The sequence below is a fragment of the Rutilus rutilus genome (genome assembly GCF_951802725.1).
Source record: "Rutilus rutilus genome assembly, chromosome: 4".
NCBI classification, from domain to species: domain Eukaryota; kingdom Metazoa; phylum Chordata; class Actinopteri; order Cypriniformes; family Leuciscidae; genus Rutilus; species Rutilus rutilus.
In genome coordinates this window covers 9818786-9832085 of record NC_140212.1, presented here as the reverse complement: position 1 = coordinate 9832085, position 13300 = coordinate 9818786, and the positions used below count along the sequence as shown (strand labels likewise).

The 13300-nt window shown below is 37.4% G+C and overlaps 1 protein-coding gene across 2 annotated transcripts; it reads left to right on the top strand.

Moving 5' to 3' along the window:
- Positions 1-47: 47 nt before the first annotated feature.
- podxl (podocalyxin-like) lies at positions 48-12955 on the top strand. 2 transcript variants are annotated; one of them, XM_084408406.1, is made up of 8 exons: positions 48-1086; positions 7278-8006; positions 10219-10340; positions 10443-10475; positions 10734-10854; positions 10998-11041; positions 11120-11254; positions 11434-12955. In XM_084408406.1, the coding sequence occupies exons 1-8, from the start codon at positions 1056-1058 to the stop codon at positions 11626-11628; spliced, it is 1410 nt and encodes a 469-aa protein (XP_084264532.1). In that variant the 5' UTR covers positions 48-1055; the 3' UTR covers positions 11629-12955. The 2 variants fall into 2 exon arrangements, with proteins under 2 accessions (XP_084264532.1, XP_084264531.1); XM_084408405.1 differs by having other exon boundaries at positions 10216-10340.
- Positions 12956-13300: the final 345 nt, after the last annotated feature.

Genomic DNA, 13300 nt, shown 5'->3' with positions numbered 1-13300 from the left:
GCACCTGGAACGGATCACCGGACCGGATCACCGGACCGCATCCGCATGCAGTGTGAAAGCTGCTAACATGGGTGCGGGAAAAAAATACGCACCCCATACGCACTGCAAACGGAGTATAGGCTATGTGAAACGGGCGTGACACTGACGCTTTTTCTGTCAGTGGTAGAGTACCGGCTACATGTAGGAGTAGCGGTAGGCTACGCAAGAAAAAGTGCAGGTACGCTTAAGAGTAAAATGTAGAAGTGCCGGTACTGCGTACCGGTGAGTACCGCCCCACTTCGAGCACTGGTTTAAATTAATACATCGTTAGCTAACTGCATGATTTGTATGTGTATTTCTGAAATACATAACTTGACAGTCACCTCTGATAACAGATCACTCTAAATTGTAATGTAGACATGCATTTTCTGTAAAGCTGCATGCTTTGAAACGATATGAATTGTGAAAAGCGCTATACAAAAGAATTTGAATTGAAGATAGATATACATTATTGTGCAACACCCTTAAATGTTTAAAAACAATATTTAAAAACGCAGGAAATAATTTAAGAAATGTAAAGATACATCAGCACTTAAAAGAGTGGCATGTTTGATCTCAGACATTCCTAGAGTGGACAGTGTTATTCATGGGCTAGTCTTGTGCCTGAGTCCAACCCAGCCCTCTCTATTGAGTCCCCCCGCATGAGCTGATACATCTCATACAGATCCTCTGTGCACGCGTGACAGCAGCAGCAGCAGCAGCGCGAGCACAGCACAGCACGTCACTCCAGACGACTTCAATACATCACAATCCGCGCAGCCAAGGAAACCCACCAAAACTTTACCCCCCAAATCCCCGGACCCTCAGGGTGGGGTAGAGCCGCAGAGAAGCAGCAGCGCAAACAAAAGCACTCCTCTTGGCTTTAAGATAGAAAAACTACCAGCTGCAAAAAAAAAAAGTTGAGATTCAAACTCAAGACGACAAGCGGAACCGATCGGGGTCTCCACATTTCCATGCAAAACTTTTTCTGAAGTCAGTGAACGCGGAGCGGCGAGCATCAAACTGACGGACTGAAAATGGCAATCACATGGACAATCATTGTTTTAGGTGAGTTTACGTTCATTAACGTTAAGGATGGTGTTTGAATATTAATTAACTTAAACATTAGGCATATAGGCTCATTAACGGTTGATTATTCAAACACCTCTTTTGAATATAAACTGTTCATTGTTTAGAACTTATTAATAAATGTTTTAAACTCATTCAATGTTCTAATTCCCAATAACGTCATATTGACTTAAACGTATTTAGTCAGTTTCCATTAGCGGCAATAGAGAGAAGACTTTGAGTCCGACTTTAACATTTAGTTCACACTAACTTTTATTAATGAGCCAAAAAGTGTTGTATTATGGGATAACAATTGTCCCTTTACTATTTTTAATTTCTTAACTGATTAGGCTACTGTTTTTCAAACCGTAAAAAAAAAAAAAAAATCAATTTATGGGACACTTTCTGACATACTCATCTAAATTAACAAACAAAAAAACTGTCGGAGTTCTCATAAATATTTATATTTGAATGTGCATAAGCTGCTAATCTGATAAGATGTACGTTTATGACTTAGAGATAATGATCAAAAAATAACATTTTGCTGCTAATCTAAAAGGACCTGACCACATGTGTGGGGGAGATTTGTTATAGTGGCAGAAAATTGTGCAAAGAGCTCTGGGAAGTGCAGCATCTGTGCCACTCAACATTTCTGTCAGCTGCTTTGCTGAAATGACAAACAGTGACACAATTACAGATGAAGTGCGTCTCAGACTCAAGAGGGATGTAAAGGGAGGAGACTGTTATTCTTTAATTATCAGTGTGGTGCACCTGCCCGTCCACATCAGGCTGACAGCCTATAAAAGAAGGTCATGTTTTGTTTAGCTGACCTAAAAGCATCATAAGCATTTCTGACTATACTCTGTCTCGGTCAGCCTTTTCTGAGAGGTCTAATTAATTGTTTGAAATTGCATTCTTGCGAGGCTTGGAGTAGTGCAAGAAGTGAGGATGTTCTAATCTCCAAAAGGTTAAGCCTTTAGGCTATCGATGTTTTTTTTTTTCCATGCCGCCCCAATATTTATAAAAGGTTCCCTATGATTAACCGGAGTTCTGAGGGCTTCCTTGTGTTCCTTCAACATTTACATCAGCCAAACTAAACCGATTGCCTCAAAGTATCTTTTGGCAATGGTGTGGATGGGTACTGACCGGACATCTCACACAAGGCTTGGGAAAGTGCAGAACAATGGTTAGGAAAGTGTTCTGTCGACATACCCGTTCCCAGGGAAGGTGTGGCGTTTATTTCCTCTCTCCTCTGTTCACTTCTTTCATAATCTCTCTCTCTCTCTTACTGCATCTCTAAGCCGATCCAACTTTTTATTCGATTATTGAGATTATTCAAAGAATGAAAGACTGATTTCTATGAAGCATGAGTAGATGAGGGTGGATTTTTAGAATGCTTTTTAAAGACCCCATGAAAAGCCTTATTATGCGTGGTTTGGGTGGGGCATAGTGAAGGGCGTGTCCCTTTTTAAATAGCCAATAACCATTCGTTTGCATTACAACCATGAACTAAAAAAAAAACACAGTTGAATAAAACAGAAATAGAATTTTTTTATTAATATAATACACTTTCGTTCAAAGGTTTGGGGTCAGTAAGATTTCTTTATCTTTTTGTCTCTTACGCTAACTGTGTTACAAATATTCATATTGTCACAGAAGTACTGGAATAAAAGTTTATAGTCCAGATATAAACAACTACAGTAGCAATCAAATTACGACTGTATCGATTACATCATTACACCAGTAGGTGGCAACAAGTGACTGTTAAAAAAATGATGTCATTGAATCATTCATTCAAGAGATTCTTTTTAATAATTCAATAGAAAATTTTACATTGTTCAAATACATTGTTTAGCTAACTGATTCTGTATATGTACATTTCTGAAATACATAACTTAGACAGTTACCTCTGATAACAGATCACTCTAAATTGTAATGTGGACTCATGCATTTTCTCTAAAGCTGCTTTGGGATGACGTGTATTGTGAAAAGCGCTATACAAATAAATATGAATTGAATTGAATTGAAAAGAGATTAGGTCAAAAAACGAAGTCCGTATGAGTGAATCATTCATTCAAACGGATTTTTTTGTTTATTTAAATTCATTCAGATTATTTAAAAATTTTAAATAGACTGCAGCAATTAACATTTTGTCAGAACCTCGAGTAAACATGTTACGTTATTTTGTTTTGTTGTCTGTTCAGAATCGTGGGGAATCATGATCTCTGTTAAAAAAAAAAAAAAAAGTGATTCTTAATTTATCCAGAATCATGCAGCTCTACCATAAGTGCAAGATGAGTCACAAGTTTACCCAAAATAGATAGTATAGTGTATATTTATCAGCTAAATATTTATTTTGACATACTAGCATAAATGGCCTCGAACTATTAGTAACTATTCATTGACTAAAAGCCACAGAACTCCATTTTGATTTCATGGGTTCTTAGTATGGCACCAAGAAGAAGTGTAATTCCCTGCTTAACGTGGGAGTGTCGGAATGCTTTATAAGGGAACTGTGTAAGGTAAAGAGAGAGTGAGAGATACGCTTGTGTATCTTGAGATTGCAAAGATGGCCCCCCTCTGTCAGTCTCTCCCTCCTCTTCTGATCTCCTTATTATGTATAACGTCTGCAACTGGCACCGCCACGGTCTTCAACTCCCTTCTCTAATCCAACCTCTAACCCGGCCTCCCCTCTCCACCCACAAATCCTTCATTTCATCACACGGATACTTTGCGCCTTAAAGCAGCTAGTATTTCTTAGCAAAAAAAAAAAAAAAGACACTCTCCAACAGATGAGCTCATATTTCACCTCATCATTATTGAGTGTTTGCAATTATTCAAAATCCCTTTATCCTTAAATGTGTATGTGTGGGGGGGGTGGCACTTCAGCTTTGATACCTCACACTTTGAGTATGCAGTCCTCAAAAAGCTTGATACACTTCTATTAGTACGCCATAATGACGTCTGATAGTGTGTGTCATGAGGAATGCGTTTGAGTCAGGCACACAAATGTCCGCTGACCTTGTTCGGCCTCTGTCCAGCCCTCTCAGACTCCTTCTCTTTTTCTTCTGTCTGTCTTTCATTCATTGTGCGCATTTTTATATTCACAGTCCCTCTCCTCATCTCAATAGAGGGGGTTAGATGCCCACCAACTCCATCTTACCCCTCCCCCTCCTACTGGGCCTGTTCAATTACCCCTGAATAGGACACTATCATGGGGAGAGGGGGCTTGGGGCCCAAGAAGGTCTTTTTTTTTCTTGTGTGTGTGGGGGGGGGTCCTAGTATTCAGATCAATTAGTACAATACAATATAATACAACTGTATTAATCCCCAAGAGGCAATTTAGGAACAGTTTACAACTTGATTAATCCCCTTAAAATATAACTTGGTCCTTCAAATGAAAGATTTTGATAATATTTTTACTTTCAGACAAAGAAATCTGAATAAACTCGGTCTTTACAAACTTATTTTGATTTTCAATAAACTTTTTTTTTTATGTTTGTGAACAGGTTTTCACAAACTTTTATCTAAGAAGCTGACTGTTAAACTAGTTACACTAGCGGTCAGAAGAATATTAAAAATTGTATGTTTTTGAAAGACATCCAGGCTGCATTTATTTGATCAAAAATACAGCAAAAGTTGTATTATTGTGAAATATTATTACAATTTAACATATCTGTCTATATAATGTTCCGTTTATTTTTTTCCTGTGATGGCAAAGTTGAATTTTCAACAGTCACATGATCCTTCAGAAATCATTCTAATTTTCTGATCAACGTTGAAACAGTTTTGATACATTACCATTTAAAAGTTTGAGGTAAGTATGTTTTTTTTTTTTAAAGAAAATAAATGTATACTTTTGTTCAGCAAGTATGCTTTAAAATGCTGTTCTTTTGAACTTTCTATTCAAAATATTAATAGCAAAAATATTAAGCAGAAGAAACATTTTCAATATTGATAATAATAATTGAGCACTAATAATAATTCGTAATAAATAAGCACCAAATGAGCAAATTAGAATGGATTTCAGAAGGATCATGTGACACTAAAGACTGGAATAATGATGCTGAAAATTCAGCTTTATCATCACAGGAATAAATTAAAATATATTAAAACAGAAAACAGTTATTTGAAATTGTAATAATATTTCACAATATTAATGTTTTTACTGTATTTTTGATCAAATCAATTTGATCAGCCATGATAAGCAAGAGATCCCAGTCTTTAAGATGAGTGTGTTGAGCTCCTGTTATCTGGTACCTCCAGAATCCCAGTGAGAGTGTGGGAGTCTGTAGGACAGATATGCCTCTGTGAGGTGAGGGGTCAGGCATGAAATGTCTGCATCTTGTCTAAACAGTCTCTACGTTGATAGTGTTAGGACCGTCACCGGCAGCCCTGTCAGTGGGTAATATACAGACCGCAACTGACAGCAGGGTCAACGAGGGTCAATCCTAACGATGGAACTATTGGAAACCTCGGGGTGATGAAGGATAAGAGTAAAAACACCAACCTCAGACTTTCCATTACTCAAATGAATGCATTCAAAGAGTTTCATGGTAATTAATTGGGTACTTAAAAACAAGAACCAATGGCGTGCAGAGAAAGGGCTTAGTTCAACAGTAAGGTCTGGAGCTGTGATATGCTGATTAGCAGTGGCCGTATTTTTGGATACGCAAGGCTGCGTGATAAGATGGTGATTAGACAGAGGGCTAAACGAAAGACAACACTGGTTCACCAACCAAAATAAACAGCCTCTCATCACTACCCCCCATCCCGACAGCAACCCCGTTTCTACAACAACCACTACTGATTGTCCTAACATCCCATTAGGTCAAGATTTACAAGATCTTCATCCTGGGTGGCCAATGAACAGTTCTGGTAAAAAGCATTAGGAACTACACCAACACTGGAAATTAATAGTGTTAAATGTAGGAGTTTAAGTCACTTATTACATAAAGTCTTGGACTGATTGATATAAATAGTCGCCATGGTGTTTGGAATCAGCCAATGATGTTTTGACAGAGATATCTGCTTACTGTCATGAATGATGACTCAAATTGTTTTAAGTTACATAACACATTATTTATATATATATATATATATATATATATATATATATATATATATATATATATATATATATATATATATATATATATATATATATATTTAAGACAGCTGTAGCTTAAATAATAAGTTTAAGTACTATGTGTGTGTGTGTGGTGGGGGGGTAATAAACACTGGATCAAATAAGGTAGAAGTCTGTTGAATAGCAAATATGAACTTGAGAGCTGCAGGTTAAGGAAAAACTATTGTACTGAGTCTCAAGAGACTATGAAACAAATTTGGACACCATTGTTTTGGCATCTGTGGTTCCGCCCATAAGAGTAGGTGTGTTACTTCCTAAGTTATTGTATGGAGTGTCCTGTCAAGCTCACTACAACAGAGATAAAGTCCCATAACAATGTGACATCAAGACACAATATTAACAATATGAGGTGCTTAAATAAAAACAAGAAAACTTAAAATCACAGCTTGACAGAATTCATTCAAACTTAGTAATGAAAATGTACTGTTTTTCGATGGCCGTCTGATACCTAAAGAAGAAAGGAAATTGTATGAAATCAAAATAGAAGATGGTCTGTTTAAATTATATATATATATATATATATATATTATTTAATATACCCAATGCCATTTTAAGCATACAATTAAATCACTGCCAATAAAATTTCATTGATGATGATGATGTGATAATATAGGAATTAGGACATTTCACTTTGAAGAACAAAATTTTAAAGGCAACACTACATCCACATAAGAAAAGAATCCAGATAGGGGCTGACTGTTTAAATAACTAATCTCAGCTCTTGATTCCTGGTTTAGAGTGTTTATTTACAAACAGCGAAAATACTCAATAAAAAGTAACAAAATTCAGTTGTTACTTTTGTCAATTGATAGAACACTAATAGTTCTGTTTAAATCATAGTTCCAGTGTGCATTTACTCATCAGCAATGACTTTCACTCTTTTCAACATGCAAAAACAGAGTTTACAGCACTGCTGCTGTGTACCTACTGTATAATTCCCCATAGCGATCGCACAGAACCAATAAGAAATGCAGAGTTTGCAGAGCAGCATATTCCTACACTTCTAATATGTTTTTGTTTTTTTGTTGTTTTTTTCTCATAGGTGCCCTCCTGCATAACATGCAATGCGCCTCATCGGATTCCACTGTGACCACCTCACAGGGCACCACTAATCCGATTTCATCCACCACTTCAAAACCCAGTTCAAACACCTCACCGAATCCTCCTTCAACCACCTCATCAAACCCCACTACAACCAACTCCATTACAGTCGCCACATTGGGCTCTACTACAACCAACTCCATTACACGCGCCACATTGAGCCCTACTACAACCGACTCCACTACACTCACCACATTGGGCTCTACTACACCCAACTCTGCACTCACCACATCGGACCCTGCAAAGTCCAACCCCACTACAGTCACCTCATCAACCCCTACTACAATCATCTCATTGACCACCTCACTGAACCCCACTAACCCCACCTCACTGAAGCCTAGTGCAACCATTTCACTGGATTCCACCCCAGCCACTACAATAGGTCACACTGACACATCTTTAACATCTATTACTAAAGAGACTACTAAAGAGCCGACCCAGCAACCAAGAATGTCTGATTCACCCCAACAAGTCACAACCCAAATCACAAAAATTCAACCCACCACAACCAACACAAAAGCTACTCCTACAGAATCCAACCCCAGTTCTCAAAACACACCATCACTCAGCCAAGAGACCACCAGCTCAAATAAACCTGCAACCACTACCCATAAAGAAAGTGGAACAACCCCTGTCAACCAGGAAGACCCATCAACTGTCTCCACAAATCGTGAGTCACATTAATCACAATAGTACAGCCTTTATGACTGCACAACTTGAACAGCGCTTAAATATTTATATGTGGTAATTCTGTGATTTACTTACCCTCTTGTCCTTCATACTCGTATGGCTTTTTTTCTTCCATGGAACACAAAAGCATCACTTTTGAAGAATGTTCATGCTGTTCTTTTTGCTCTTGGTCTCTTTATGCTCCTATTGTATTGGAAAGAGCATTTAGTCATCTGTAATTAAGTACTTAAATGTCAAATATGTGCTAGAAATAGCGGAAAAGCATAAAGATTTGTGCTTCACAGTCTATGGGAATGGGAAAATTCTGAGTTCTATACAGGGAATGTCAATGCACAATCTATGGCCTCTCTAACTTTTCTTCATCACACTTAGATAATCTGTTTCAAAACCAATAGTTTGATGTTATCATGCTGCTTGGTTAATAATCTGATAAGCATAAAAACACAACACAGCAATGTTAGGTAAAATAGGCCACTTCAAATATAAACAGATTTGGTTTTAATTATTTACAGTTGTAATCGAAATTATTATACACCGCACCCATTGCAAATCAGTTTTATAGGCAAAATTTACAGACTTTCAGCTGTTTGCAATGAACAAATCAAAGAAACGTAATTGAAATAGCTCAACACAACAAATGTTTCAAGTGGTTTCCCCAAATTCAACTGAAAATGCAACTTTTAATGACTTCTGCAGTCTCAAAATTATTCAACCCCTTCATGGCAAGCTTTTTTTGTACTTAGTAGAAAACCCTTTTGCTATCGTGACCTGCTGCAAAGGAGATGTATAACCAGACAGCTGCTTCTGGCAGCGTTTCTGAGGAATCTTAGCCCATTCCTAATGAGAAATGGCCTCCAGTTCAGTAATATTATTGGGTTTGCGTGCTGCAACTGCTTTCTTCAAATCCCACCAGAGATTTTCTATGTGGTTCAAGTCAGGTGACTGTGATGGCCACTGTAGGATCTTCCAGGACTTCTTCTGCAACCAAGCCTTGGTGGAATGTGAGGTATGCTTGGGATCATTGTCCTGTTTGGAAGGTCCAATGACACCCAAGCTTCAGCTCCCTCGCTGATGTCATGACGTTTTCTCCAAGGATTTCTTGATATTGCAATGAATCCATCTCGCCTTCCACACACTGCAGGTTTCCAGTGCCAGAGGATGCAAAGCAGCCCCAGAGCATCACCAAACCTCCACCATGCTTAACTGCAGACAGAGTGTTCTTTTCTGCATATGCTTCATTCTTCTTCCTCCAGACATCCCGCTGATCCAAAGGGCCAAAAAAGTTCCAGTTTTGTTTCATCGCTCCACAGAACAGAATCCCAAAACTTCTGTGGCTTATTTATATGATTTTGACCACTTTTCTTGTACTTTTGGGTCAGTAGTGATTTACGTTTTGGAATTCTGGCATGGCACTATGCTTCCAAAGTTCTGTTGGAACATTTAGTGTCTTCGCTATCTTTTTGTATCCTGTTCCTTGTTTGTGAAGGGCGATGATATCTTCTCTTAACTTTTTGGACCATTCTTTTGACTTAGCCATATTTCTAACATGCAGTCAAACGTGACACTCAAAACAAACCTAGCCAGTTCAGATATTTCATGTGTTCTAGCTTAAGTACACCTGATGCAACTAATGAAGCCCTTGATTAGTTGCATCAGGTGTGCTTGAGACAACGCCTGTTTTGCAGATTTGTGCTGTTGTCAGGGATTCTATTAAGAGGGTTGAATAATTTTGAGACTGCAGAAGTCATTAAAAGTTGCAAACCACTTGAAACTGTTGTGTTGAGATATTTCAATTACTTTTGTTTGATCTGTTCATTGCAAACAGTTGAAAGTCTGTAAATTTTGCCAATAGAACTGATTTGCAATGGGGGCTGAATAATTTCGATTACAACTGTAGTTATTCTGAATAATTTTCAGAAGCAGTGTGTTACAAAGTTACAAAACGTAGAAAAAGATTTTCAATTGTGATGTGAGCACTATTCTTTTATGGTAATTTATGGCACTTTTTTTAGCTTGACAGTTCTTGGTCACCATATGCTTCTGTTGTATGGGAAAGAGCACTGAATCTTCAAAATATATTCTGCTGTGTTCCACAAAAACAAGTTGACATGAGGGCAAGTAAATGATGACAGAATGTAGTTTTACTTTGGACTAATAAAAATCATTTACTTTTCATGTCCACACAACAGCAGCACCAGACTCTACATCGGCTGTTTCTCAAAGTATTCAGACGACGAAACCACAAGCAACTTCTGCTCCGATCGCATCAGCTGATCATGCGACTAGCACCTCAACTCCCGGAAATATCACTTATGTAAAATACTAACATTTATGGTTTTGGTTTCTTGTATATTGTTTACATTCTTGACCCTGATATTGCACATGATGATCATGTTTTTTATTTTCTCTTCTGCAGCCTGTCTATGATCTGAGCAACAGCAGCATTGAGGTGAGAGCACATTTCCATACTAAAATTCACTAACAAGACCCTCTATGGAAAAATACCACAAGGGAGCTGTTTGACCTGTAAACTCTGAATGTTTTAAGACATTGTTGAATAATGGTAAAATCGATTACAGAACAATATATGAAATGGAGCCAGAGAACATTTTCTTGGTCAAGAGCAGTATGCAAATTGACTGACTACTTTTCAAAAAATCAACCTAGATTCTCCTTAAAAATGATCAAATCATGCATATTTGTTTAGTTTCCACAGCGGGACATCATTCTTGAAACCTGTAAGACGTTGGGTCAGAAGATGAAAGGAAATTGCTCGGTCACCTTGGAAATTCAAGACAAACAATTAACTGTAACAATAAAAATAAACGGTGAGGGAAATGTTACAGTTTCCAAACATATTAGAGCCTCATCTGAAGGAATCACTGGATTTAAGATTTAAAGATCAGTTATCTTTAATAACATAAGTACAGACAATTTAATTATAGTAATTCCCTTCTTTTTCTATTTACAGCCGACCAAAAGATACAGATGGAAACCTCCAGACCTCCAGAACAGGTCAGGCGATAAACAGACAACAATACTGTGACTCTCTCAGGAAGTTTGTTTATTCTCAAACACACCTTTTCTTTGCAGAAAGAAGACGTTAGCAAGGAGACGATACCAGACACGTTGATTGCCATCTTGGCTTCGAGTGGCGCTTTGGTGCTCATTTTGTGCTGCTTTGCTGCGTACTGCACTTATCATCGCAGATCCTACAGGAAGAACCAGGTAATACTCAATTCCAAACACAAAAATGAGTCAGACGTACTTGCATTGATTGGGTCGGCCTCTAGTTTCATTTTGAAACAATGTTCTAAATGATTCGAGTCCTTTAAATGTCAAAGTTTATCCCAAATCCCAAAGTGTTACACTGTTTAACATCCCAAAATATACTTTTACCTGGATAGCAACACCTGACAGAAGAGATGCAAACAGTGGAGAACGGTTATCATGATAATCCAACACTGGATGTGATGGAGGTACAGCCGGAGATGCAAGAGAAGAAACTGGCATTGAACGGGGAGTTCAACGACAGCTGGATCGTCCCCATAGACAACCTGCTGAAAGAGGACATACCTGATGAAGAAGACACACACTTGTAATGGCACCAGACGAAACATGGTGCTCTCATTATGGTAGATTGCGACCAGACAGAATGTAGGAAGAGCAGAGATTGATGTAAAGACTATCAAACAACAAGGGTTTCGTTTGTTTCCCAGATGTACATGCTGTTATGAAGTAGTTAGATGTCAAGTACGTGCTAGAAATAGCAGAAAACCTTTTGTGTGTCACTGAGTATGGGAAAAGGAAATGTCTGAGTTGTGTACATGGACTGTCAATGTGCCTTAACTTTTCCTTGTCACTCTTATTTTAATGTTGCTTGTTGCTTAGCTAACTATCTAGCCCGTTTCAATTAATTAAATTAAAAACTGAATTTAGAATTTATATTTTATGTGATTAAGCTCGCCATCTTTTCCACTGCAGTGCATTCTGGGACTGCCTTAGAATTTGTTCAAAATGTGGCAATTTCATTGCCTTCGCATCGGAGGCGTGCCTCATGATGCCTTAAAATGCCACCAAGCACTGTCTAGTTTAAGTTTCATGTGCAAATTGCTCTAAAGTGATATATTCAAGATTCACAGCATTTCTGATCAGTGGATGTCCATGATTTTTCCATGAATTTTCCCATAATGTGATTTTAAAAATCAGCAACTCAAAATCATTACTTTTATAATTCAGTACTGTGGAAACCCTGTATTAATTCTTGAGAGGAATGTAATTGTTACGCTTGTATATAATTCTTTTTTTTTTTTTATGCTTCTTCCTTAATTTGTTTGTTTTCTGTTTAGGGAAGATTAACACTCATAGGCACCAAATTACACTGTGACCAATGGATAATTCATCCTGGTAAATTAGACTATGGTTCAAGATAACTTTTGCATTATCTTCCTTCTGTTCTACCTGTGTCTCTGTGTTGGTAACTGAGCTAGAATGAAGGTTTACGGTCTTGTTAACCTAAAACGTTTGACACTAAATCCAACACAACTCACTCAAATGTATTTACAACTATTTAAATATTCATATGCCACTGTCTTTAATTAGAATTGTCAGTTTAGTACATTGATCGCCTTTTTGTTTGGGGATGTTTTATTTAATTGTTTTGATGTTGATTTCACCAAAACATTATTTTTATTGTATTTGCATGCACTACTACACCAATTTTAATTATAAAGGATTCACGGCTGCCTCGGTTTAGCTGATCTACTTCCACCAAAGTATTAAGTTTGAATTTATAGCTGTATTCTGTATTTGAAAGTCAGTTTGCTACTGTGTGCAAACGACAGGGGTCTGATACACTGGAAGCCGCATCTCTGTCAGATCGGACAGGGACGGCCATGATTTTTAATAAATGAAAACATTTTGAATTTTTTTTTTTAAAGAAAGTGTTTTCTTGTTAAAAGCAATAGGACAGATGATACGACATGTTGATGCACTTCATCTTGAACAATTAAAAAAATGATATACACTACTGTTCAAAAGTTTTTGAAAGAAGTCTCTTATGTTCACCAAAGGTTAATTTCATTTATTTGAACAAAACTACAGTAAAAACAGAAATACTGTGAAATATTATTACAATTCAAAATAACTTACCTATGCGTTTTTCAGGATTCTTTGATGAACAGAACATTTATTTGAGATAGACTGTTTTTACTGTCGCTCTTGTTCAGTTTAATGCATACTTGCTGAATTTTTTTAAATACCTTACTGAACCCA

Bases quoted from the DNA above. Each gene is read 5' to 3' on its own strand.
- podxl (XM_084408405.1), top strand. From the start codon at position 1,056: ATGGCAATCACATGGACAATCATTGTTTTAG. The intron at 10,476-10,733 runs GTGAGAGCACAT...ATATTTGTTTAG, and splicing joins TGAGCAACAGCAGCATTGAG to TTTCCACAGCGGGACATCAT. The intron at 10,855-10,997 runs GTGAGGGAAATG...TTCTATTTACAG, and splicing joins TGTAACAATAAAAATAAACG to CCGACCAAAAGATACAGATG.